The sequence below is a fragment of the Erythrolamprus reginae genome, chromosome 2 (assembly GCF_031021105.1).
Source record: "Erythrolamprus reginae isolate rEryReg1 chromosome 2, rEryReg1.hap1, whole genome shotgun sequence".
NCBI classification, from domain to species: Eukaryota; Metazoa; Chordata; class Lepidosauria; order Squamata; family Dipsadidae; genus Erythrolamprus; species Erythrolamprus reginae.
The window spans coordinates 16,945,396-16,969,964 of record NC_091951.1 but is presented as its reverse complement, the minus strand read 5'-3'; the positions used below and the strand labels follow the sequence as shown (position 1 = coordinate 16,969,964).

The following is a 24,569-nucleotide window of genomic DNA, read 5'->3' as shown; positions in this document are numbered from 1 at the left end:
TGTAGGAGCGCTAAAATAACCCGGGGGGGGGGGGACCCGCATGCAAAGGGGGCAGAGAATTGGCGGTCCTGGAATATGTGTGTGTGGGGGGGGGGGTTGATCTCACCTGCTGTTTTCCCTTCTCTCCCCCCCACCCCACCCTCAAAAGGCCTCCTTGCATTGTCTCTCCAAGCGCGGCTGGACCGCGCCTGGTTTCCCCTCCGCCCTCCATCCATCGCCCTCCCCCCCGCCCGCCACATCCCCAAAGGCCAGGCTGAAGATCCGCACTCACCCGGCCCCCGCCCTTCGGATGGGGAAACAAAGACCCGGGGAGACGACGCTGAGCCAGGAGGGCGGGTGGATCTCAGCCCCAAACTCAGCCCCCAGTCGGCTCCCACCTCGCCCCACCCTTTTCGCATCTGATCCGTCCTTTCTCGCTTTGCACACTCCCCCCGTCCTCTGGTGCCCGTCCGGCGCTGCTGCGAGAGATAGGCTCGCCAGTCCGGATGGGGGAGGTGGCTTGGTCCTGGAGGGGCCCCCTCCCCTCCCCAAAATTTCCTCCCTCCCTCCCTCCCTTCCTTCCTTCCTCTCTAGGAATCCCCTTCCCACCATCCCTGTAACCCTTTAGAAGCCAAGAGGCAGATTGGGGAGTGGGGGTGGGAGGAAACTTAGACATTTATACGGATTGCAGTGAGGGAATGGGAAGATATGATGATATAAGAGAGATGAGAGTTGTAATGATGAAGTATTGGTACGACTTTAGTAAAACCGCACCTGGAATATTTTATGTATTGATTTATCTGTTTGGAACCCATATCGCATCTCAGACATTAACACCCTTGAAAATGTCCAAAGATACTTCACCAGAAGAGCCCTTCATTCCTCCACTCAAAATAGAATACCCTACGAGACTAGACTTTCAATCCTGGGCCTAGAAAGCCTAGAACTAAGACGCCTTAAACAAGATCTAAGTATTGCCCACAAGATCATATGCTGCAACGTCCTGCCTTTCGGCGATTACTTCAGCTTCAACCACAACAACACAAGAGCACACAACAGATTTAAACTTAATATTAACCACTCCAAACTTGACTTTAAAAAATATGACTTCAGTAACCGAGTTGTCGAAGCGTGGAAATCATTACCGGACTCCATAGTGTCATCCCCAAACCCCCAACACTTTACCCTTAGATTATCCACGGTTGATCTATCCAGATTCCTAAGAGGTCAGTAAGGGGCGAGTACAAGTGAACTAGAATGCCTTCCGTCCCCTGTCCTATTGCTCTCCTATATCTCCTATACCTTTCTTCTATTCCTATATCTCTTCTTCTATCCTTTCATTGATATGTTCTATTACTATATCTTCTTTTCTATTCTTTCATAGATATATTTTACTATGAGTATCTCCTCTATAACCTTCATCATGTATTTTACTATGTGAGTGTGTGTATGTATGTATGTATGTATGTATGTATGTATGTATGCATGTAGATTGTTCTGAGTTCGGGTTTTGCCCCATGTAATATTTTGAATGGGTATACAGTATATATATATACCCACTAAAACCCTCATTGTGTATTGGACAAAATAAATAAATAAATAAATTGGGTGCTCTGGGGTGGAGCTCCATTTCCGCTACCCCACTGCGTTCCCCGCCGTCCAGGCACTAGCCCACCCCTGCCTTTAGTGCTAGCCTTTGCAGAACATGGAGGGTATGGCTGCAGGGTTGGGAAGCTGGAGAAAGGTGGGGTAGAGTTTTGAAGGGAGCTTGGAGGTTTACTAGTCCAACTTCCTGCTCAAACAGGAAAGCTATACCAGTGATGGCGAACTATGGCACGCGTGCCACAGATGGCATGTGGAGCCATATCGGAAGGTACACGAGTGTTGTCTTATGTCAGTTTATTTATTTATTTTTATTTATTTATTTTGTCCAATACACAATGAGGGGTTTAGTGGGTATATATCTATATACACATAGTAAAATACATGATGAAGGTTATAGAGGAGATACTCATAGTAAAATATATCTAAGAAATAATAGAAAAGAAGGTATAGTAATAGAACATATCAATGAAAGAATAGAAGAAGAGATATAGGAATAGAAGAAAGGTATAGGAGATATAGGAGAGCAATAGGACAGGGGACGGAAGGCACTCCAGCGCGCATGCGAGCTGGTTAGCTAATTTTTGGCCTTGGGAAAGGCTGTTTTGCCCTCTTGAGTCTTCAGGGAACCTTCCCTCTCTAAGCAGTTTACAGAGTCAGCATATCTCCCCCAACAATCTGGGTCTTCATTTTACCCACCTTGGAAGGATTGAAGGCTGAGTCCACTTGAGCCTGGAGAGATTTGAACTGCCAAACTACAGTCAGCAGAAGCAGCTTTCAGGACTGCACTCTAACCACTGCGCCACCATGGCTCAATCGTAAGATACAAGCAACAAAGTTATTATCGTAAGAAGATAAGGAACATTGTAGGTAATAGAAAAGATGAGGATAATAGTAATAAGGCCCTGTAATTCTTTATTATTCATCACATGGAGAAGAGATGTTTATTTGAGGATTTAACACAGATCCATCAAAAAATGCAAGTAGAAAAATAGGGACCATCTTTGGTGGGAAGGTTACAGTGTTCTGTGTGCCTTTGGCCACATGACTTCTTCTTCTTGTTCTTCTTCTTATTTATTTATTTATTAGATTTGTATGCCAGCCCTCTCCGTAGACTCAGGGTGGCTCACCGCATACAATGAAACAATTCATAACAAATCTAATAAATTTAAAAAACTTTAAAAAACCCCATTATTAAAACAGACATACACACAAACATACCATACATAAATTGTATAGGCCCGTGTGTGTGTGTGTGTGTGCCTCAATTCCCCCATGCCTGACGGCAGAGGTGGCTTTTAAGGAGTTTACGAAAGGCAAGGAGGGTGGGGGCAGTTCTAATCTCCGGAGGGAGCTGGTTCCAGAGTCAGGACCACCACAGAGAAGGCTCTTCCCCTGGGACCCACCAGACGACATTGTTTAGTCGATGGGACCCAGAGAAGGCCAACTCTGTGGGACTTAATCGGTCGCTGGGATTCTTGTTCTTCTTCTAATTCTTCTTCTTCTAATTCTTCTTCTTCTAATTCTTCTTCTTCTTCTTCTTCTTCTTCTTCTTCTTATTATTATTATTATTATTATTATTATTATTATTATTATTATTATTTTCAGCCTTCTTTTCAGCTATTTTCACTCTCTCCAGGTTTCAGGGAAGCCTCCTGGGCATGGCGAAAAACAACCTAATGGGCCGTCCAGACGTTCATTTCTAAGTGCCCAGTTGGCCTATTTGGCTGTTTTTCACTGTCCCCAAGCTTCAGGAGTCCGTTCAGTGAGGCCTGTGTGCATGCACAAGGGGTGGAAGGGTGCAGCATGGGGGTCGTGCGCATGCGCAGGGGGAAGGGCATAGGTTTGGGCATGCACCCACACACTAGCACGCACACACTCTTTTGGCACGCGAGCCAAAAACAGTTCACCATCACTGTCCTAGTGGAAGCTTTAACTTTACCTGTAGTATCATCGGATTCATTTAATAACAGTGGCAAGAAAGATCATGGGGGAAAACTCACTTAACAAGTTTCATTTAGCAAAATAAACCTTGGGGCTCAATTGTGGTCATCAGTCCAGCACTGTCTGTATTTTTTTTTAAAGCAAATTTTGTTCTTGCCTTCTGATTAGGGATGATTGGCAGGACTAAAGCCAGGAGTGAAATGCTCCCAGTTCGCTTGTGCCTGTCAGTTGTCTGAGAGCTGGTCGCAAAGTGAGCATGGGGCTCTGCCCACCTGCCCGGACACTGCCATTTGTGTTCTTTTACCCTCTTCCAAAAGGAACGGGGAAGGCTCCGGGGGATGCCTTTTGTGATCACAAGGTTGCCAAGGGGTTTAAGCACATGAGCAGATTCCTAGAAGGGAAGAGGACGGGACTGGAGGTCTCCACTGGCCCCACCTCCTCACTGTTTCTGCTACTTGCTTTACAGCTGGAAGGAATCTTGGAGGTCTTCTAGTCCAGCCCTCTGCTCAAGCAAGGGACCCTATACACCAATGAAAGGCGAACCTTTTAAAGACCCAGTGTTCAAACTGCAACTCAAAACCCACTTATTTATCGCGAAGTGCCAATACGGCAATTTAACCTGAATAATTGTTGTGTTTGAGCCTGGGCCAGCCGTTGCTCACACAGATGGGAGAGACGCGGCACAAAGTGAATGCGAAAGCCTGGCTGACAGCTAGGAAGATGTGGCAGACAGCCAGGAAGACGAGGTCACTGGTACGCAGGATTCAGCAGACAGCCCAGGGGATTTGGCATGCAGTCCCTCAGACAGTCTTTCGTGTCTGGGTTCTTCTGCAGATCAATATATTGATCTGCGTAGCCAAAGAGCTATGCAAAGGGATCGCTTTAAGGAGTATTACAAGTCATTTTAGGAGCACCTGGGCTGGGTATGGTTCTTATACTGAGGGCTGGGTGTGGTTCCCTTAATGAGGGCTAAAGGGATAAAAGGGAACAAAGGCCAAGGCAAACTGTGGTTTGTTTATCTGTGTTATTTTGTGGTTCCTGCTCTGAAGTTTCTGTTCCCAGCTCAACCCAGCTTTTTCTGACAAGTGGGAGGTGAAAACTCTAGGACTTGCTGTTTGCTCCAAAGATTCAAAAGGACTCCTGAAACGTCTTGGCTCATTCCAGGTTGTCTTTTTTGTTTTTTTCCTGTGTTTTTGTATGCGGCTGAAGTAAGCTTTGCACTATCATTGTTTTCGGACACTAAGAACTGTTTTTGAGTAACCCTTTTTTGTTTATCTAATACAAGTTTGCTGATTAGCAGAGCACGTGTGTGTTTGATTTCTTTTCCTTGGACTGTTACGCATTGCCTGAGCCCAGTCAGGCAGAACAATAATGAGGTTTTAGTTTGGAAAAAAAACAACTCATGCATGATTAATGTCTTTTCTCTGGAAAAAAAAACAACACACCACAAAAACAGAGCTTTCAAGTTTTTATTGAAAGGTAAAAGTTTGCACTTTGCATGCTTTTGATTAATGCGACTTTTGCTGTTGCATGCCCACTGATAATTGTTCTAACCTTGGCTCATACTTTGTAAGCTTGAGAGCAACACATGCAGCACTCAGGTCATCTGTTATTCTGTTTCTGATGTCAGATTTGATATAATTCAAAGCAGAAAACAGCTGCTCACAAGCGTAAGATGATCCAAACAAAGTAAGGAAAGCCATCCCAAGTGCTTTCATTGACTTAAATTTATTTGGCAGAGAATTCCACACTTTAAGGATTTCATTTTCCGAAGTAACAGTGTCAGAACCAACTGTGCTGTTCTTTGTCATCCTTTCTATCTTCTCAAGTGTTTCACGCAGGTCACAGAATTTACTTTTCCACATGAAGCTTTCTTGAAATTCCAACAGCTCCATCTCCAGATTTTCTAAATCTAACCAGTGTACGTAGGAAAGATCGAGTTCTTCAAATTTGGCTTTGTCTGGAGAAGTAAGAAAGCACAGGGTTGTCTCCATCTTGCGGAACTCTGAAAATCTGTTACTAAAATTCACCTTTGCAGCTGCTACAATGCAAGAAAATTCCTTAAAGATTTCCTGAAGGCTTACAGAATAGTCTGCAAATGTTGAAAAGTTTTCTAAATGCATTTTTAGATTTTGAAAATATTTCAGCTGCCCACTTTCAAGGTCTCTTTCAAAAACCTGCAGTTTTCTCTCAAATGTTTTGATATCCCAAAACATCCTTTCTGCTGTTTTCCCTACAACTTGTAGTTGTTTGTTCAGTACAATGAAGTGTACTGTGAGATCTGTAAAAAACATGAGGTTGGTAAGCCAGGCCATATCAGTGAGCTGTGGATATATCTGCCCCTTTTCATACATAAGCAGCCTAATTTCATCCAAACAGGCTACAAATCTCTCCAGGACTTGTCCTTGGCTCAGCCACCGGACATTATTGTACATAATTAAACAATTATACTGGGCTTGAACCTCATCAACAAGTGCTTTAAACTGTGGAAAATTCAGAGCATGAGTCATGATGTAATTCACCATTTTTGTGACATCTTTGAGGATATCGTCAAATTTTTTGTTGCTTTGCCAGGCAAAAAGAGCTTCTTGATGGATAATACAGTGGAATGGAATGACTTTATGCTTTATTTCTTTAACAAACAACTGTATGAAACCAGATGTTGCCCCCATCATAGAAGGTGCCCCATCACTTGTAACTGAAACCACTTTTTCTGGTCTTATGTCTTGTGACAAAAAAGCCTCCATCACAGCATTGTAGATATCTACCCCTTGTATTATTTCAGGCAAAGACACCAGTTTCACCAGCTCTTCTCTCATGTTGTCACCAACAGCATAACGCAAAATTACTGCAAGCCTTGCATGATTATTTACATCTGTGCTTTCATCCAAGCACATGGAGTAACAGGCTGTCTTTTGTAAATCAGTGGTGAGCTGCTGTCTAACATCACTTGCCATGCGCTGGACTCGATCTTTAACAGTATTTCTGCTAAGTGGCACCTCGGAGATGCGTTTAATAATTTTATCCCTGTTTGGGAAATCATGAAAAAGGGAATAACACCTAGACAACATGGCTGTTTTGATAATATCCCCATCAGAGAGGGGCTTGCCATGTTTTGCCATGCACAGTGAAATTTGAAAACTGGCAGCTGTCAGATGATTTGTTTTGGAAAGATCGCTGGAAACACTAAGAGACGGGGAATGGTATTTCCTCAATTTCCGTTGAATAAGTCCTTTTCTTTCAGCTGCCTCAAGTTCAACAACATTTTTGTGCTTGGTGTCAAAGTGCCGTCTGACACTTGACGTGCGACACACAACACTCTCATTGCAGAAAGTACATAACGCTCTCCCACTGCGTTCAATCACGCCAAATGACACTGTCCAGGTCTGTTGGAATGATCTTCCACTATCAGGTTTGGCTTTTTTTGCTGCGCTCATTTTTGGGTGTTCAAGGCTTGGAGTCTATAAAAAAACACAATAATTTTATTAAAAAATGAAGTATCCAATACAAATTATCCAGTGCTAAAACCCAATTTTTTTAAACTATCGGTTCTGTGGGTATGGTTTGGTGGGTCTGGTGTGGCTTGGTGGGCATAGCTTGGTGGGCGTGGCAGGGGAAAGATATTGCAAAATCCCCATTCCCTCCCCACTCCTTGGGGACAGTTATCTATCTATCTATCTATCTATCTATCTATCTATCTATCTATCTATCTATCTATCTATCTATCTATCTATCTATCTATTAGATTTGTATGCCGCCCCTCTCTGAAGCCTCGGAGCGGCTCACAACACAATGCAAATACAAATCCAATGATTAAAAGACAAAACAGTTAATTTTGTTAATTGCAAAATCTCCATTACCACCCTATTCTTTCCCCCAACTAACCTCAGATTGTGTCCCCTTGTTCTTGTGTTCACTTTCCTATTAAAAACACTTCCCTCCTGAACCTTATTTAACCCTTTAACATATTTAAATGTTTCTATCATGTTCCCCCCTTTTCCTTCTGCTCTCCAGACTATACAGGAAAGACAATGAACTCAATCTGTATAGTCTGGAGCAGTGTTTCCCAACCTTGGCAACTTGAAGATATCTAGACTTCAACTCCCAGAATTCTCCAGCCAGCAAATGCTGGCTGGGGAATTCTGGAAGTTGAAGTCCAAATATCTTCAAGTTGCCAAGATTGGGAAACACTGGTCTGAGGGCAAAAGGAAAAGGGGGGACATGATAGAAACATTTAAATATTTTAAATGGTTAAATAAGGTTCAGGAGGGAAGTGTTTTAATAGGAAAGTGAACACAAGAACAAGGGGACACAATCTGAGGTTAGTTGGGGGAAAGATCAGAAGCAACATGGGAAAATATTATTTTACTGAAAGAGTAGTAGATCCTTGGAACAAACTTCCAGCAGAAGTGGTTGGTAAATCCACGGTAACTGAATTTAAACATGCCTGGGATAAACATATATCCATCCTAAGATAAAATACAGGGAATAGTATAAGGGCAGACTAGATGAACCATGAGGTCTTTTTCTGCCATCAATCTTCTATGTTTCTATTCTGGGGCCAGCCAGAGGTAGTATTTGCCAGTTCTCCGAAGTACTCAAAATTTCTGCTACCGGTTCTCCAGAATCTGTCCAAACCTGCTGGATTTCACCCCTGGATCTATCCCTCTTACTAAAAATAGTAAGCTATTAGTTAACATCAAAGAAATGGATATTCCCTGAATCAACAATGACAGTGATTCTTGGCTGGGGCTTCCTTTTTAAATTTTCTGACCACCAGCCCAAGAGGATATTGTTCCACTGACCACTAGCTTTTGGCCTGCTCCGAAAAAGGCACCTGAGTGCATTTCCTACCTTTGGTTCACCTCCTTCACCAAGACATTGCAACTACGTCTTGGGGAATTTGCATGAATAAGATGAAGTGGAGGTGTAAGCAGCAAGGCAGGGCCAGTGTCACGTTCAGGGAAGAGGATGGTAAGCAGTGATGGGCTCCTACAGGTATGGTCAGATATGCAGTAACAGCAGCAAATTGGTTGCCGATCTGCATTGGCTGCCGATCAGTTTCCAGTCACAATTCAAAGTGTTGGTTATGACCTATAAAGCCCTTCATGGCATTGGATCAGAATATCTCGGGGACCGCCTTCTGCCGCATGAATGCCAGCGACCGATTAGGTCCCACAGAATTGGCCTTCTCTGGGTCCCGTTGACGGAACAATGTCTGGCGGGCCCCAGGGGAAGAGCCTTCTCTGTGGTGGCCTGTCCCTCTGGAATCAACTCCCCCCCGGAGATCAGGACTGCCTCCACCCTCCTTGCCTTTCGCAAACTCCTTAAAACCCACCTCTGCCATCAGGCATGGGGAAATTGATTCCCCTGGGCCGTTCCGTTTTATGTATGGTTTGTCTGAGATGTATGACTGTTTTTATATTAAGGGTTTTAAACTGTTTTTTAATCATTGGATTTGCACTGTGCTTTGTTGTTGTGAGCCGCTCCGAGTCTTCGGAGAGGGTTGGCATACAAATCTAATAAATAATAATAACGGCGCGGCAACGCATGCCCACAGAGAGGTTTCTGTGTGCCACCTCTAGCACACGTGCCATAGGTTTGCTATCACAGCTATATATCATTTCAGACAAATGTCTATGGAGATTCTTAGACATCCGGATCATTGTTGTCTCAAAGGTGCTTTTTTTCAAGAGGCAACTGGACTTTCTGGGGTTTTTTTTTTTTTTTTGGAAGACATTTCACTTCTTACCCAAGAAGTTTCTTCAGCTCTGACTGGATGGTGGGGACTGGAAGGACACAGCAATATTTGAGGGGCTACCACAAAGAAGGGGCATCAACCTATTCTCCAAAGCACTTGAAGGTAGGACAAGCAGCAATGGATAGAAACTAATAAAGGAGAAAAGCAACCTAGAACTATAAGGGGCAATTTCCTTTGTTGTAAGCTGCCAAGAGTCCTTGGGGAGTTGGCAGCGTATAAATTAAATTAAATTATATATATAATTTATATATACTGTATATATATATATATGTGTGTATATATATGTATACTGTATGTGTATATATGTATGTATATATATATACACATACATAAATTATATAATAAATGATATAAATGATAATGAATTTAATTGATATTTTTTTATATAAATAATCAATTAAATCCATTATCAGCAAAAGTATGTTACACACACAAACGCACACATACATGTGTGTACTGTATATGTGATTTTTTTTTTAGTCAAGTAGTTTATAGTAGTAGTAGACTATAGTAGTCTCCCTTCCTTTTCATTATCAGCAAAAATATGTTACATACATACATACATATCTCCTGACAGTGAGCACAATTAATCAGTGAAACAACTCACCTCCAGAAGTTGTGGGTGCTCCAATATTAAAGAAGAGATTTGACAGTCTGAAATAGTCTGAAATAATATAGGTTTCCTGCCTGAGCAGGGGGGAAGTTGGACTGAAAGACCTCCAAGATCCCTTCCTGCTCTGTTATTCTCATTAGGTGGCCAAGCTTTGAACCTCAGCTTTACAATCTGTCTTTCCAAAAAAACACTGCTCACAACAGAATACCTTAGGCGAGTGTTTCCCAACGTTGGCAACTTGAAGATATCTGGACTTCAACTCCCAGAATTCCCCAGCCAGCATTCACTGGCTGTGGAATTCTGGGAGTTGAAGTCCAGATATCTTCAAGTTGCCAACGTTGTTGGGAAACACTGCCTTAGGCCACCAGGCTTGAAATTTTGGACTTGGACAACTTTGACCTGAGCATAGCACACAAAATACAGTAGTCTGTTACAACATCCTACCTGTCAAAGGCTACTTCAGCTGTAACCGCAATAATACAGGGGCAAACAATAGATACAAACCCAAGGTAAACCGCTCCAAACTCGATTGCACAAAATATGGCTTCAGCAACAAAGGTCGATGTCTAGAATGCTCCACCTCAGTGTTTCCCAACCTTGATAACCTGAAGATATTTGGACTTCAACTCCCAGAATTCCCCAGCCAGCATTTGGGAAAGGTTGGGAAACAAATACTGGCTGGAGAATTCTGGGCGTTGAAGTCCAAATATCTTCAAGTTGCCAAGGTTGGGAAACACTGCTCTACCTGGCTCCTTTGTTACGCCCTCACCCCCCACCCCCATTAGCTTCAACCTTAAACTGTCCACCTTGGACCTCACCCCCATTCCTGAAAGGTCCGTAAAGGAGGCGTGCATAAGCGCACCACAATGCCTACCGTCCCTGTCCTCCTGTCCCCATTTATTTGTACCCGTTTCCTATGCTCACGTCCATGTTTATACCTGTTATCTCGTACAGGTTTGACAAACTAAATCCAGCCAAATAAACAGTCAGGGTTGATTTCCTTGAGGAATGGCGTTGATTTCTTTGTCCGGTGGCATCTCCTTGCAGTCCCAGGGACTCCCCAAGAGTCTTCTCCAGCGCCGAAAATTGGAAAGCAATATCAAAAGGCGACTTCCTAGGCCTTTGCTCTTCCACCCATCTATGGTTCTGCAGCTTGGAGCCCAGAGGTGTGCGTGCGTACGTGCGTCTATCAGCCACTATTCCTTCCCTGTCGGCAGAGCTCCTGAGGCTAAAGAGTTAAAATGATCGAGATCCGCTTCCCAGAAGGGAAGAGAGAAGCCATTGGAAGATGTGCGCTTGTCACTTTGGAAGGGGGTGGGTGGGAGAAGGGCGGTGTTTCCTCTTCCTCTCCAGTGGAGGGGAGCGTGCAGCTGGGCTTCCAGGAGCCGAGGAAGTGGGGGGGGGGGGGGGGGGGGGGGGGGGGGGGGAAGCACCCCACGTCTGGAGCCGTGACGCCGGAAAGTCCGGGTAAACCACAGCGGTGGATGTGGGGGGGGGGCAGGGGGGGGGTGAGGCTGGAGAAGAGATGCCCTTTGCAGTAAACGGGCACGAGCGGCGTGCGCCTTTGCAAAAATTACACACACCACCCCTGTGGTGCGCGAGACCTTGCAAGCGTGGAAGGGAGAGGGGAAGCCCCTCGGCCCTTTTACACACCTTCACGCACACCTTCAAAGACCCACGCACACGTTGCACACGCAAGACGGGGTTCTTCGGGGGAGGCGATTTAGCAAAGTTAGAAAGCAACCTTGCCAGGCGCGGTCCGCAAAGCGGCTATTGCAACATCACCCAAGCATCCCCGGTCGGGAATCCGAGAACCGTGTGGGAGGGGGAAAACCCCCCCAAACAGGAGCAGGTCAGCTTGCCCTGCTCTGTATTTGGCTGTTTGGCGGGTGTCACACGGGGGCTTGGACTAGTTGACCTCTACAGGCCCCTTTGTAATTCATTTCCGGTATTTTGTCGCCAGGCTGCAGGGAGAAACCTTAAATACTGAGCACGCAGGTGGGGCTATTGGTAAAAATTTCTCCTTGCCTTCTGCACAAATACAAAATTAAAAATTTCAAGATTTGCTTGTTTTTAAGAAACCTGACTGCCAAACATACCCCTAACCTGGTGCCCTAACCAATAACAATATGTACAGTGAGAGCATATGCGCCAAAAACAAATTCCTTGTGTGTCCAATCACACTTGGCCAATAAATTAAATTCTGTTCTGTTCTGGTGTGGTCTGGTGTCGTGTCGTGTCGTGTCGTGGTCTTGTCCTAGTCCTAGTCTAGTGTCCACTCTAGTCCAGTTTATTCAGAATTAGAGGAACTAAAAGAAGGTGACTGGAGGTATTAAAATCTTTGGGTAACCTTTGGCACCAGCGAAGATTAAAATGATATTTTTTGTATCTGTGGTGAACTAAGTTTTCCTTTCAGTCCCTCTCTGTGAATGTGGGCCATAAAGTCTGCAATTCTTTGGGGTGTTATTTATTTTGTCTTTTGGAACCACTGCCGACGGGAAAGCTCATTCTATTGTGGTAGACAAGGTGGCCCCACCTAAGAGGAAACTAATAAAAGGGTGGGTTGTTTTAATGAAAAGTTGGGTAATAACAGCTGGAAGTAACCCCAAATAGTGACTTCATTGGATGCCTGCATTCATTTTTAGCCCGCTTTTTCTCAACCTTGGCAACTTTTGAGATTTATGGACTTCATCTCCTAGAATACCCCAGCCAGAAAATTTGCCAAGGTTCAAAAACACTTGCTTTACTATTCTGTTCTTGACTGGAAAGAATTGAAAAGTTGTTAGTAAATAAATTTAAAATCTCTGTAATCCTTTACAAAGATTAAATTTTATATTCCATCTCTACAAGCGTTAACACAACTTTGACAGCAAGCAATAGAAACTATATACACTGCTCAAAAAATAAAGGGAACACTTAAACAACACAATATAATTCCAAGTAAATCAAACTTCTGTGAAATCAAACTGTCCACTTAGGAAGCAAAACTGATTGACAATCAATTTCACATGCTGTTGTGCACATTCAACTTTGTACAGAACAAAGTATTCAATAAGAATATTTCATTCATTCAGATGTAGGATGCGTTATTTGAGTGTTCCCTTTATTTTTTTTGAGCAGTATATATACATATTTGTTAAGTGAGTTTTGCCCCCTTTTATGTCCTTTCTTGCTACAGTTATTAAGTGAATCATTTCAGTTGTTTAGTTAACACCCTGGGTTGTTAAATGAATCTGGTTCCCCCATTGGATTTGCTTGTTAGAAGCTCCCAAAAGGGGGATCACATGACCTTGGGACACTGCAACCGTCATAAATATGAACCAGCTGCCAATTTTGATTTGAATTTCGATCATGTGACTGTGAGAATGCTGCAGTGCTTGTAAGAGCGAAAACTGGTCGATCATAAATCACTTTCCCACCCACTGCTGTTGTAACTTCAAACAGACATTAAATGAACTGTAAGCTGAAAATATTTGTCATGAACTCCGCGTAGGCATCAGGAAGGGCATCCAACCAGTAAATGCTCAGTTCTTATTCAGTCGTAATGTTAGCTAGCAATTTCTGCGTATGTCCATCCTTTTCTTCTAATGAGCTTGTAATCCCTTGCATCAGGGCCGACTGAATGGAGCCAACTATGCGGAGTTCATGGCACATGGCATAGGACCAGATTACCTCTGAGACTGCCTTCTGCCACACGAATCCCAGCGACTGGTGAGGTCCCACAGAGTTGGTCTCCTTAGGATCCTGTCGACCAAACAATGTCGGCTGGCGGGGCCTAGGGGAAGAGCCTTCTCTGTGGGGGCCCCAGCCCCCTGGAATCAGCTCTCCCAAGAGATTCGCACTGCCTTCCGAAAGAGTTTAAAAACTCATCTTTGCTGCCAGGCCTGGGGTTTTCAGACCTTCCCCATCATCAGTGAATGTTTCTTAGTATGATTGTCAAATGAATTGTAAATGATAGTTTTTTAAATTAGAATTTTAAGTATTGTTTTTTTTAATGTACTGTATTATCAATTGGATTGTTTCTTACTGTTTTCAGTATATGCTGTGAACCACCCCGAGTCCTCGGAGGATACAAATCCAATTAAACCTAAACCTTAAACCTTTCTCTGCCGCTACTAGGGTTGAACTCACAGACTCCTGACTGTGAGGCAAGAGCTCCACATCTAGGCGGAGGTGGAGATGCCATCTGGAGATACATACATGTTCATTTCATGCTTTTTTTTGCCTAGGCTTGTCTTTCCAATTAAAAAAAACCATGCTTCCAAATTTGTGTTTCTTCAGGAGGCAGAGGAAGCCGATCATGAGACATAAAATAATGATGGAGAAAAATCCAGACGCAAAATCCGAAAGAGAATTGCAAGAAGGCCTCAAAGCTGGGGCGACCCAAGAGAAGGCAGGGAGAACAACGACAGACCTCCAAGCTGGGGATGCAGAAGGTTTCGCAAAAATGGGGGGCTCCAGGTCAGCCAAGAGAGAGGCAGGAGATCGGCGGTTGAAATATTTGGATACCCGGGCTGCTTTGAAGGCAAGGCAGTCCTTCAAGCAGGAGGAACTGGTTTCTGAGCCGTGGGAGAACGCCAAGGCCTGCCTCGCTTCCTTAGAAGGGGCCGCTAAAACCTACTGGAGATACAAAGGATTGGTGGATCTCAGCAGAGAAACTCAAAGAGAGGATGAGCAGACCAACGCTGCCAAGATGGAGGACTATTGGAAGGTGGGCAAGGATGTCCTGAGAGAGGATTCGGCAGCCACTGACACCCAGCGAACCCTTTTCAGAGAGTTCTGTTACCGAGATGCTGAGGGTCCACGTGAGGCCTGCAGCCGTCTCTGGTACCTCTGCCACCGGTGGCTGAAGCCGGAGAGGCACACCAAGGAGCAGATCCTGGAGCTGGTGATCCTGGAGCAGTTCCTTGCCATTCTGCCCTCTGATCTCCAGAGCTGGGTCAAAGCCGCTGGGCCTCACACCTGCGACCAAGCGGTGGCCCTGGCTGAAGGCTTTCCCTCAGGGCGGCCACAGCAGGTGAGACTTTAGAGAAACGTGACTCTGTAATGGGAATGTGTAACGGGACTGGGGAGAGGCCCAAGAATATGGAGGGAGGGCGGAGTTAGCTGTTCCAGGAAGACCAGACTAGAAAACCAAAGTCATGCAGGCCAATATGACTTTTATTGTATACCTGGTAATAGAATCTTTCAGGTCTTGAGTGTACCTGTATGTAAAATAATGCACTTGGGAAAAGGAATCCTCAATCTGAGTATTGTATTGGCAGCATACAAATCTAATTAATAATAATAATAATAATAATAATAATAATAATAATAATAATTTTCAAATGTCCGCTGACATTTGAAAACCATCGGAATTGACAGGATCTCCATCTGTCAATTGCAAAAGGCCGCTTTACTGGGATCGGCAAACATAATTCGCCGCTACATCACGCAGTCCTAGGTGCTTGGGAAGCGCCCGACTGGTGATGAAATACGAAATCCAGCATAGTGATCTTGTTTGCTGTGTTGTACTGACACAATAATAATAATAATAATAATAATAATAATAATAATAATAATAATAATAAGTTCTGTGTTAGCAAAAATTTCAGAAAAGAAGGATTTAGAAGTAGTGATTTATGGGTGAACAGTGCGATGAGGCGGTAGGGAAAGCAAGTAGAATGCTTGGCTACATAGCTACAGGTATAACAAGAAGGAAGAGGGAGATTGTGATCTCGCTGTATAGAGCGCTGGTGAGACCCCATTTGGAATATTGTGTTCGGTTCTGGAGACCTCACCTACAGAAAGATATTGATAAAATTGAACGGGTCCAAAGACGGGCTACAAGAATGGTGGAAGGTCTTAAGCATAAAACTTATCAGGAAAGACTTACATGAACTCAATCTGTATAGTCTGGAGGACAGAAGGAAAAGGGGGGACATGATTGAAACATTTAAATATGTTAAAGGGTTAAATAAGGTTCAGGAGGGAAGTGTTTTCAATAGGAAAGTGAACACAAGAACAAGGGGACACAATCTGAAGTTAGTTGAGGGAAATATCAAAAGCAACGTGAGAAAATATTATTTTACTGAAAGAGTAGTAGATGCTTGGAACAAACTTCCAGCAGATGTGGTTGGTAAATCCACAGTAAGTGAATTTAAACATGCTTGGGATAAACATATATCCATCCTAAGATAAAATACAGGAAATAATATAAGTGCAGACTAGATGGACTATGAGGTCTTTTTCTGCCGTCAATCTATGTTTCTGTTTCTATGTGCCTTCTCCTCTGTCCCTTTCACTTTGTGTCAGGAGTCCAAGTAATACACCCACCGCAAACAGAATTCCGAGGCAGGTAGATTCCATAAAGAACAGTTTTATTGGATATATCATAGTGGCACAGACTGGTGAAAACGGACTCTAACGTTCCTCATGGTTTTCACCTAATTAAAATTTCCCCCCTTTTTCCAAACAATTGTTCAATTAGGGTGCTATCCAGTTGCTTGGTAACATCGCTCCTCCTTTCTTCAGCCACATGTTGGAATGTCCTTGGTTCCCAGGGGAAAGTGTTTTGCTTTGGCTATAAATCTCCAGCTATCTTTATCCCCACCCACTTATCTCCATTGTGGCAACACTGAAGCCTCAAAGGTGGCTTCAGTTCAGACCAGGTTCAGAGTTGCCAGTGAAAACTAGAGAGAGATACTTTTTCTGGTTACACTTCTAGCCTCGACTTCAGTTTCCTTTATCTGACTGTTTACCTTGGTATCCAAATTGGGCGCATAGCAACTGGTATGGATTTATGACAGTTGCACTGTCCTGGTGGTGGGGTCACATATAATTACCATTTATAACCTTCCCAGCTGGGTTCCGACAAGCAATTTCAACAGAGAGAACTGGATTCACTTAACGACAGTGTGACAGTGCTGCAATGATTCGCTTAACAACTGGGCCAAAACAGGTTGTAAAATGGGGCAGAATTCACTTAACAATTGTCTTGCTTAGGGACGTTTCGGGCATAATTGTGTTTGTTAAGTCAAGTATCTATAAATGGGAAAGCAACCTACGAGACATTTAAATATGTTAAGGGGTTAAATAAGGTTCAGGAGGGAAGAGTTTTTAATAGGAAAGTGAACACAAGAACAAGGGGACACAATCTGAAGTTAGTTGGGGGAAAGATCAAAACCAACATGAGAAAATATTATTTTACTGAAAGAGTAGTAGATCCTTGGAACAAACTTCCAGCAGACGTGGTAGATAAATCCACAGTAACTGAATTTAAACATGCCTGGGATAAACACATATCCATCCTAAGATAAAATACAGGAAATAGTATAAGGGCAGACTAGATGGATCATGAGGTCTTTTTCTGCCGTCAGTCTTCTATGTTTCTATGAGACCTATAATTCTTTTGACCTTTGGTGTCACTTTCAGTAAAATGTGATATAAAAATAGAGGTGGGGAACTATGGCCCTTCTATGACTTGTGGACTTCAACTCCCAGAATCCTTCAGCCAGCCATGCTGGAATTCTGGGAGTTGAAGTCCACAAGTCATAAACGGGCCATAGATCCCTATCTCTGCTTTAAAGGAGTGTGAGACCCCTTTTCTTTTTGAGGAACTTGTATGATCTCTGGATGTGATGTGTCTTTTTGTGAGGGAAGAAACTGGCATCCTCACTTTGCGAAATGTCGCCAACCTATTTTCTCTTCTGTTTTTTGTCGCTAAAGATAAATTTTGGGGTTATTTCAGGGACCAGGCTTGGTGCAAGAGGTAGCAGTGGGGTTCTCCATGGCCGATCGGCCTCCGTCAGGGGCCAGAGAGAGACAAACCAGTGCCGTCGGGGTCAAGCAGGAGCAGGATGGTGACAGCGACTCAGAAGGTAAGGGCTCATGGTGTGCTGCTGTCTCTAAGATGCCTGGAGTTTAAGAAGTTTTAAGCCAAACACCAGCCCTTTGGAGTAGACCAGGACCAAAAAAATATGGCCGGATTCTTGTAGGATAAATTAACAGAACCACGGAAGCTTGTTCCAAACCCTTACTGCTCTTTTTTAAGCGTAATAAGGCAGGGCTTTTGTAAGTCTCTCCTGCTTTCTATTTACTCATGGCCAAGCAACTGTTTCTACTCGCTAACCTGTTTCTCAGAGCTAAATTATTCTGCGTTGGGAAATTTTACCAGTACATTATATAGATAGTCCTTGACTTACAACCATTCAGGTTGTCAGCATTTGAAGTTACAACAGGACTGAAAAAAAGTGACTTATGATTGTTTGCACACCTGACCATTGCAGTATCCCCCATGGTCCTGTGATCAAAATTCGGGCATTGGACAACTACCATAGTTTTTGGAGTATAAGACGCTCCCTTTTCCCACCCAAAAGAGGCTGAAAATTTGGGTGTGTCTTATACTCCAAATGTAGCTTTTTTGAAGCTTTTCTCCCAGTCCTAACAAGGTTTTAACGATCTTCCCAGCTCTTCCTGGATTGTGTTCTGTCGGGGTCTCTGGTAGAATCCTCCCAAAAATTCACAGGTACAAATTTCAGACACACACACGTTTGAAAATTCAAAACAATGTTCTTTATAATGAAAATTCACTTAAACCAAGCCCTCTTTTGGTATAGCAAAGAGCACTCGTCTCCAAACAAACTGGTAATTTGTACAAGTCCCTTATCAATTCTGTGATACTTAGCTTGCAGCTGTGAGGCAATTCATAGTCCTTCTTCTTTCACAAGGTGAAACACACTTTGCCCTGGTTTAGTTTCAAGGGGGGGGGGGGTCAGCACACAAAAGGTCAAAGTCAGTAAAGCAGTCACGAAACACAACGATCAGATAATCCTCCACAATGGCCAAACCCACAGGCTGCTATTTATAGCAGCCTCACTAATGACCACAGCCCCACCCAACCACAGGTGGCCTCATTTTCTTTGATAATAATCTCTCAGTTGTTGTTGCCTATGCATCGCTCTCCACATGCGTGGCTGTATCATTAACTCTTGTTCCGAATCCAAGGAGGAAATAGATAATTGATCTCCTTCTGAGCTGTCTGCCACACTCTCCTCCTCCCTGTCACTCATGTCTTCTTGGTCAGAGGAGCCTTCATCAGCAGATTCCACCGGGGGCAAAACAGGCCTGCAGCCTGTGGATGTCTCCCCCACATCCACAGTCCTTGGGGCAGGCGCTGGGCCAGAGCTAACCACAACATTTTTTAAGCGTAACAAGGCAGGGCTTTTGTAAGTCTCTCTCCTGCTTTCTATTTACTCATGGCCAAGCAACCGTTTCTACTCGCCAACCTGTTTCTCAGAGCTAAATTATTCTGCCCTGGGAAATTTTACCAGTAAATTATATAGATAGTCCTCGACTTACAATCATTCAGCTTGTCAGCATTTGAAGTTACAACAGGACTGAAAAAAGTGACTTATGATTGTTTGCCACACTTCTGACCATTGCAGTATCCCCTATGGTCCTGTGATCAAAATTTGGGCATTGGACAACTACCGTATTTTTGGGAGTATAAGACGCACCCTTTTCCCACCCAAAAGAGGCTGAAAATTTGGGTGTGTCTTATACTCCAAATGTAGCTTTTTTGAAGTTTTCCCCCCAGCCCTAACAAGGTTCTAACGATCTTCCCAGCTCTTTCTGTATTGCAGGCTTGTTTTCAGTGTTACTCTCTCTGAAAAAGGTTTTTCAGCTCTAATCAGGAGATAAAATAATGTATTGAAGCTGATCAGACTAAAGACACTAGTCACATGAATACCTGATAGGTAGATTCCCCCCTCTCCCTATTTTCCTCCACCAAAACTCAGGTGCATCTTATACTCTGGTGCTTCTTATACTCTGAAAAATACGGTAGTTCATATTTATGATGGTTGCAGCATCCCAGGGTCACCTTTTGCAACCTTCTGAGAAGCAAAGTCAATGGAGAAGCCACATTCACTTCACAGCTGTGTAACTATAGCAATAGCACTTATATACTGCTTCATAGTGCCCCCCAACAATCTGTGTCTTCATTTAACTGACCTTGGAAGGATGGAAGGATGAGTTTAGGTCCCACTGAGTGGGTCTTCTCCGGGTCCTGTCAACCAAACAATGTCGCTTGGCGGGACCCAGAGGAAGAGCCTTCTCTGTGGCGGCCCCGGCCCTCTGGAACCAACTCCCCCCAGAGATTAGAATTGCCCCCACCCTCCTTGCCTTTCGTAAGCTGCTTAAAACCCACCTCTGCCGCCAGGCATGGGGGAACTGAGATACACTTTCCCCCTAGTCCTTTAAAATTTTATGCATGGTATGTCTGTATGTATGATTGGTTTTTATATAATGGGTTTTAACTGTTTTTAGTATTGGATTATACTGTTTTGTTACTGTTGTTAGCCGCCCCGAGTCTGCGGAGAGGGGCGGAAATCAAATCAAATCAAATCAAATCAATAAAAAATAACTAACTAACTTAACTAACTTAACTAACTAACTAACTAACTAACTAACTAACTAACTAACTAACTAACTAACTAACTAACTAACTAACTAACTAACTAACTAACCTTGAGCTGGCCTGGACCGAACTGCTGAACTACTGACAGCCACTAGATGGCAGGATTAGCCTGCAATACTATATTCTAACCAGGGGTGGGTTCCTCCTGGTTCAGACCAGATTGCTTGAACTGTTAGTGACCTGCTGGTGATGTAATTTTGCATCACGGATCCCATTAATGCTCACCGCCATCTTTTTTTCTGATTTTTTGGCCAATTTCCCTGTGTTCTGATGGCTTTCCCTCATTCTGTGTTTTGAAAAAAGCCCTCCCACCCGTCCCTGGATTAATACTGACCTTTATTTCTTTGCCCGAAGCACAACTGATCAGCTTCTCAGCTGTCTTTTGGGCTGGACCCACCTTCTGAGCAAGGGGACACGCGCGAAAATTCTTGATGCAAACCAGTGGTGAAGGTAAATGGAACCCACCCCGACTCTAACCACTGCGCCACCATGACTCTTAACAACTGCAGCGATTCACCTAACAATTGTGGCAAGACAGAGACCGCCTTCTGCTGCATGAATCCCAGCGACCGATTAGGTCCCACAGAGTGGGCCTTCTCCGGGTCCCATCAACTAAACAATGTCAGTGGGCGGGCCTCAGGGGAAGAGCCTTCTCTGTGGCGGCCCCGACTCTCTGGAACCAGCTCCCCCCAGAGATTAGAACTGCCCCTACCCTCCTTGCCTTTCGTAAACTCCTCAAAACCCACCTTTGTCGTCAGGCATGGGGGAACTGAGATATTTCCCCCGGGCCTATATAATTTATGTATGGTATGTTTGTATGTATGTCTGCTTAATAATGGGGTTTTTAAAATATTTTAAATTGTAAATTATTAGATTTGTCATGAACTGTTTTATTGTGTTGTGAGCCGCCCTGAGTCTACAGAGAGGGCCGGCATACAAATCTAATAAATAAATAAATAAATTGTAAGATGAGGCAAAACTCACTGGCAACTGGCACTGGAAAGTTTGGGTCCAATTGTTATAGTTTGAGGAGTAGCTATACATTTGTGATTGTTTCACTCTTCATGCACGTGGGTGAACAGAATAATTTTGAAATCAGACAGGAGGTTGTGGCCATTTATCGTACCTTTTATAAAAAGCCAGGATTCGGTCCCTTTCCCATCATTATTTTCATGCAACTGGTTCTTCGTCATATTCTAATGCAGTGCTTCCCAGCTTTGGCCACTTGAAGATGGGTGGATGGCAACTCCATAGCTGGGTAGGGGCATGCTGGGAGTTGAAGTTCACCAATCTACAAGTTGCCAAGGTTGAGAAACAGATTTTAACGCAAGGGTCTCCAAACATGGCAATTTTAAAACTTATGGACTCGCAGAATTCCTCAGTGTCTGTTCTGTCGGGCTCTCTGGTAGAATCCTCCCAAAAATTCACAGGTACAAATTTCAGACACACACACATTTGAAAATTCAAAACAATGTTCTTTATAATGAAAATTCACTTAAACCAAGCCCTCTTTTAGTATAGCAAAGAGCACGCGTCTCTAAACAAAGTGGTAATTTGTACAAGTCCCTTATCAGTTCTGTGATACTTAGCTTGCAGCTGTGAGGCAATTCACAGTCCTTCTTTCACAAAGTGAAACACACTTTGCCCTGGTTTAGTTTCAAAGCGGGGAAAAATCAGCACACAAAAGGTCAAAGTCAGTAAAGCAGGCACGAAACACAACGATCAGATAATCCTCCACAATGGCCAAACCCACAGGCTGCTATTTATAGCAGCCTCACTAATGACCACAGCCCCACCCAACCACAGGTGGCCTCATTTTCTTTGATAATAATCTCTCAGTTGTTGTTGCCTATGCATCGCTCTCCGCATGCGTGGCTGTATCATTAACTCTTGTTCTGAATCCAAGGAGGAGCTAGATAATTGATCTCCTTCTGAGCTATCTGCCCCACTCTCCTCCTCCCTGTCACTCATGTCTTCTTGGTCAGAGGAGCCTTCATCAGCAGATTCCACCGGGGGGGGGGGCAAAACAGGCCTGCAGCATGTGGATGTCTCCCCCACATCCACAGTCCTTGAGGCAGGAGCTGGGCCAGAGCTAACCACAACAGTGTCTGGGGAATTCTGGGAATTGAAGTCCACGAGTCTTAAAATTGCCAAGTTTGGAGATCCTGGTTCCAATGGAATGGGAGTAGGTGGGATTTTATTTATTTATTTATTTTAATCACCTGAGCTTGGAACAAAACATTTCCTATATCATAGTTGAGAAACTGCTTGGAACCATCTGATTGACCAGTTTGAAAATGGGATATTGGGACTTTGATGTGGCAGCCATACTCTGCTTGGATTCTTAAGTAATATTTTTTCCCCTCTATGCCCCTCACAGATGACAACTGGGAGATTGAGGTGAGACAAGGGGATCTCCAGTTGGAAGACACCGAGCCCCTGAAATTGTGTGGGCCCCCCTTGCAAGAACCTTATTGGTTGGAAGAAGATGGAGATAGTCCTGCAGCTCTTGAGGATGCAACTGACCAGAAGGATGAGGACAAAACAGGTCAACACACGCCTGAAGTGTTCCCTCTACCCAAAGAAGACGGGGACTCAAGTCAATCTGTTATGGTCCAAAGACGGTACAGAAGCCGAGAAAAGAAGACCTGTGCCGTGTGTGGCAAGACTTTCAGCAGGAGCACGGTGCTTGCCGCCCATCAGAGGACCCACACGGGCGAGAAGCCGTTCATGTGCCAGAATTGTGGGAAATGCTTCAGCTTCAAGTCCACTCTGGTTGCCCACGAAAGGACCCACACAGGAGAGAGGCCTTACACCTGTGATCTGTGTGGGAAGAGCTTCACTGTCAGCTCGGTCCTCACCAGGCACTACCGAGTCCACGTCGAAAAGAAGCTCTTCAGCTGCCCCGAGTGCGACAAGAGCTTCACTCAAAAGTCTCAGTTGCTCAACCACCAGAAGATCCACGCGAGGGAGAAGCCGTTCAAATGCGCCCAGTGTGGAGAAGGTTTCAGCCGGAGCTCCAGCCTCAAGAAACACGAGGGCTCCCACACGGGGGAGAAACCCTTCAAATGCCCTGATTGCGAGAAATCCTTCAACACGTCCTCTCAACTGGTCAAGCACCACCGAGTCCACACTGGGGAGAGGCCCTACACCTGTTCGGAGTGTGGGAAGAGCTTCAGCCAGTGGCAGATACTCATGGTGCATCAAAGGACCCACACGGGCGAGAAGCCCTTCAAGTGCGCCACTTGCGGGAAATGCTTCTCCGATCGGGCCGTCCACATCCGCCACCAGAAGGTCCACACGGGGGAGAGGCCTCACCAGTGCCCCACTTGCGGGAAGAGGTTCACCCACCGCACCGTCTTGGTGAAGCACCAGAAGATCCACGCCCGAGAAGCCCTGAACTTAGCCAAATTGCAAGAGGAGCAGCAGCGATATGAGGAAACTTCATAAAAGTTTGCAAAATGGACGAGTGCTCAACTTTGAAGGATGCCAATGGGCAACTCTCTTCCCCCGAGCCTTCCATAACTGTTTGGTTTCCCGATGCATCAAGACCCCATGGTCTTCCTAGCTAACGCAGATGGGAGTTGCAGTCCCCAAAAGGAAACTGGTTGGACTGATAGCATAGGACTCCACTATATTGTGCAAAGATGTACATGTATCAGACAATCAGTATGTCTACAATTACATTGTGGCAAGCAGTCACTTTCCCAGGGCTGAACGTGATGGGATAGGCCAGTGTTTCCCAACGTGTGCCGCGGCACACTAATGTGCCGCGAGACATGGTCAGGTGTGCCGCGAAGAAGGAAGCTCAGCTTCTGGTCTCACAACTTTTAGCTGAGAGTGTGAAGAGCAAAAAGTTGTGAGACCGGAAGCTGAGCTTCCTTCTTTGCGTCTTCCAAGTTTTACGGCAGCTGCAGTGCCCCGCCCGGCTGGAGCTTCCCTGGCGGCAGCAGCAGGTGAGCTTTGGGGCCTGGCGGGAGGGCGGTGGCAGTGGGAGGGCGGCGGCAGCGGGAGGGTGGCGGCAGCAGGGGCACCGGGCAGTAGCCGCTGGGCAGCGGCTGGGTGGTCAGTTGCGAGCCACAACTCTAGGACAGAGGCACCGACGGCTGGACATGTTGCTATACGCCGCACATGCTGGCATTGCGTGGCTGGCACTTGCCTGCCGGCTGGGCTGGGACGGAAGCTCCAGCTCCATGCCCATGCCCAGTGCA

The 24,569-nt window shown here is 44.7% G+C and overlaps 1 protein-coding gene and 1 long non-coding RNA gene across 3 annotated transcripts; one reads left to right on the top strand and one right to left on the bottom strand.

Moving 5' to 3' along the window:
* Positions 1 to 4,980: 4,980 nt before the first annotated feature.
* LOC139159797 (uncharacterized) lies at positions 4,981 to 11,199 on the bottom strand. The gene is made up of 2 exons (XR_011557852.1): positions 10,838 to 11,199; positions 4,981 to 6,986 (listed from the first exon to the last, which is right to left on the bottom strand). It is a non-coding gene; the product is annotated as an uncharacterized lncRNA (long non-coding RNA).
* A 128-nt stretch (positions 11,200 to 11,327) lies between these two features.
* Positions 11,328 to 24,314, top strand: LOC139159781 (zinc finger protein 397-like). 2 transcript variants are annotated; one of them, XM_070737169.1, is made up of 4 exons: positions 11,328 to 11,366; positions 14,181 to 14,916; positions 17,629 to 17,758; positions 22,739 to 24,314. In XM_070737169.1, exons 2-4 carry the CDS (start codon positions 14,200 to 14,202, stop codon positions 23,806 to 23,808), a joined length of 1,917 nt encoding a protein of 638 aa, XP_070593270.1. In that variant the 5' UTR covers positions 11,328 to 11,366; positions 14,181 to 14,199; the 3' UTR covers positions 23,809 to 24,314. The 2 variants fall into 2 exon arrangements, with proteins under 2 accessions (XP_070593270.1, XP_070593271.1); XM_070737170.1 differs by lacking the exon at positions 11,328 to 11,366 and adding an exon at positions 12,242 to 12,457.
* The last annotated feature ends 255 nt before the right edge of the window (positions 24,315 to 24,569 follow it).

Coding starts and splice junctions, on each gene's coding strand:
- LOC139159781 (XM_070737169.1), top strand. CDS start 14,200: ATGAGACATAAAATAATGATGGAGAAAAATCCAGACGCAAAATCCGAA. Junction 14,917..17,628: donor CCTCAGGGCGGCCACAGCAG/GTGAGACTTTAG, acceptor GGGTTATTTCAG/GGACCAGGCTTGGTGCAAGA. Junction 17,759..22,738: donor TGGTGACAGCGACTCAGAAG/GTAAGGGCTCAT, acceptor TGCCCCTCACAG/ATGACAACTGGGAGATTGAG.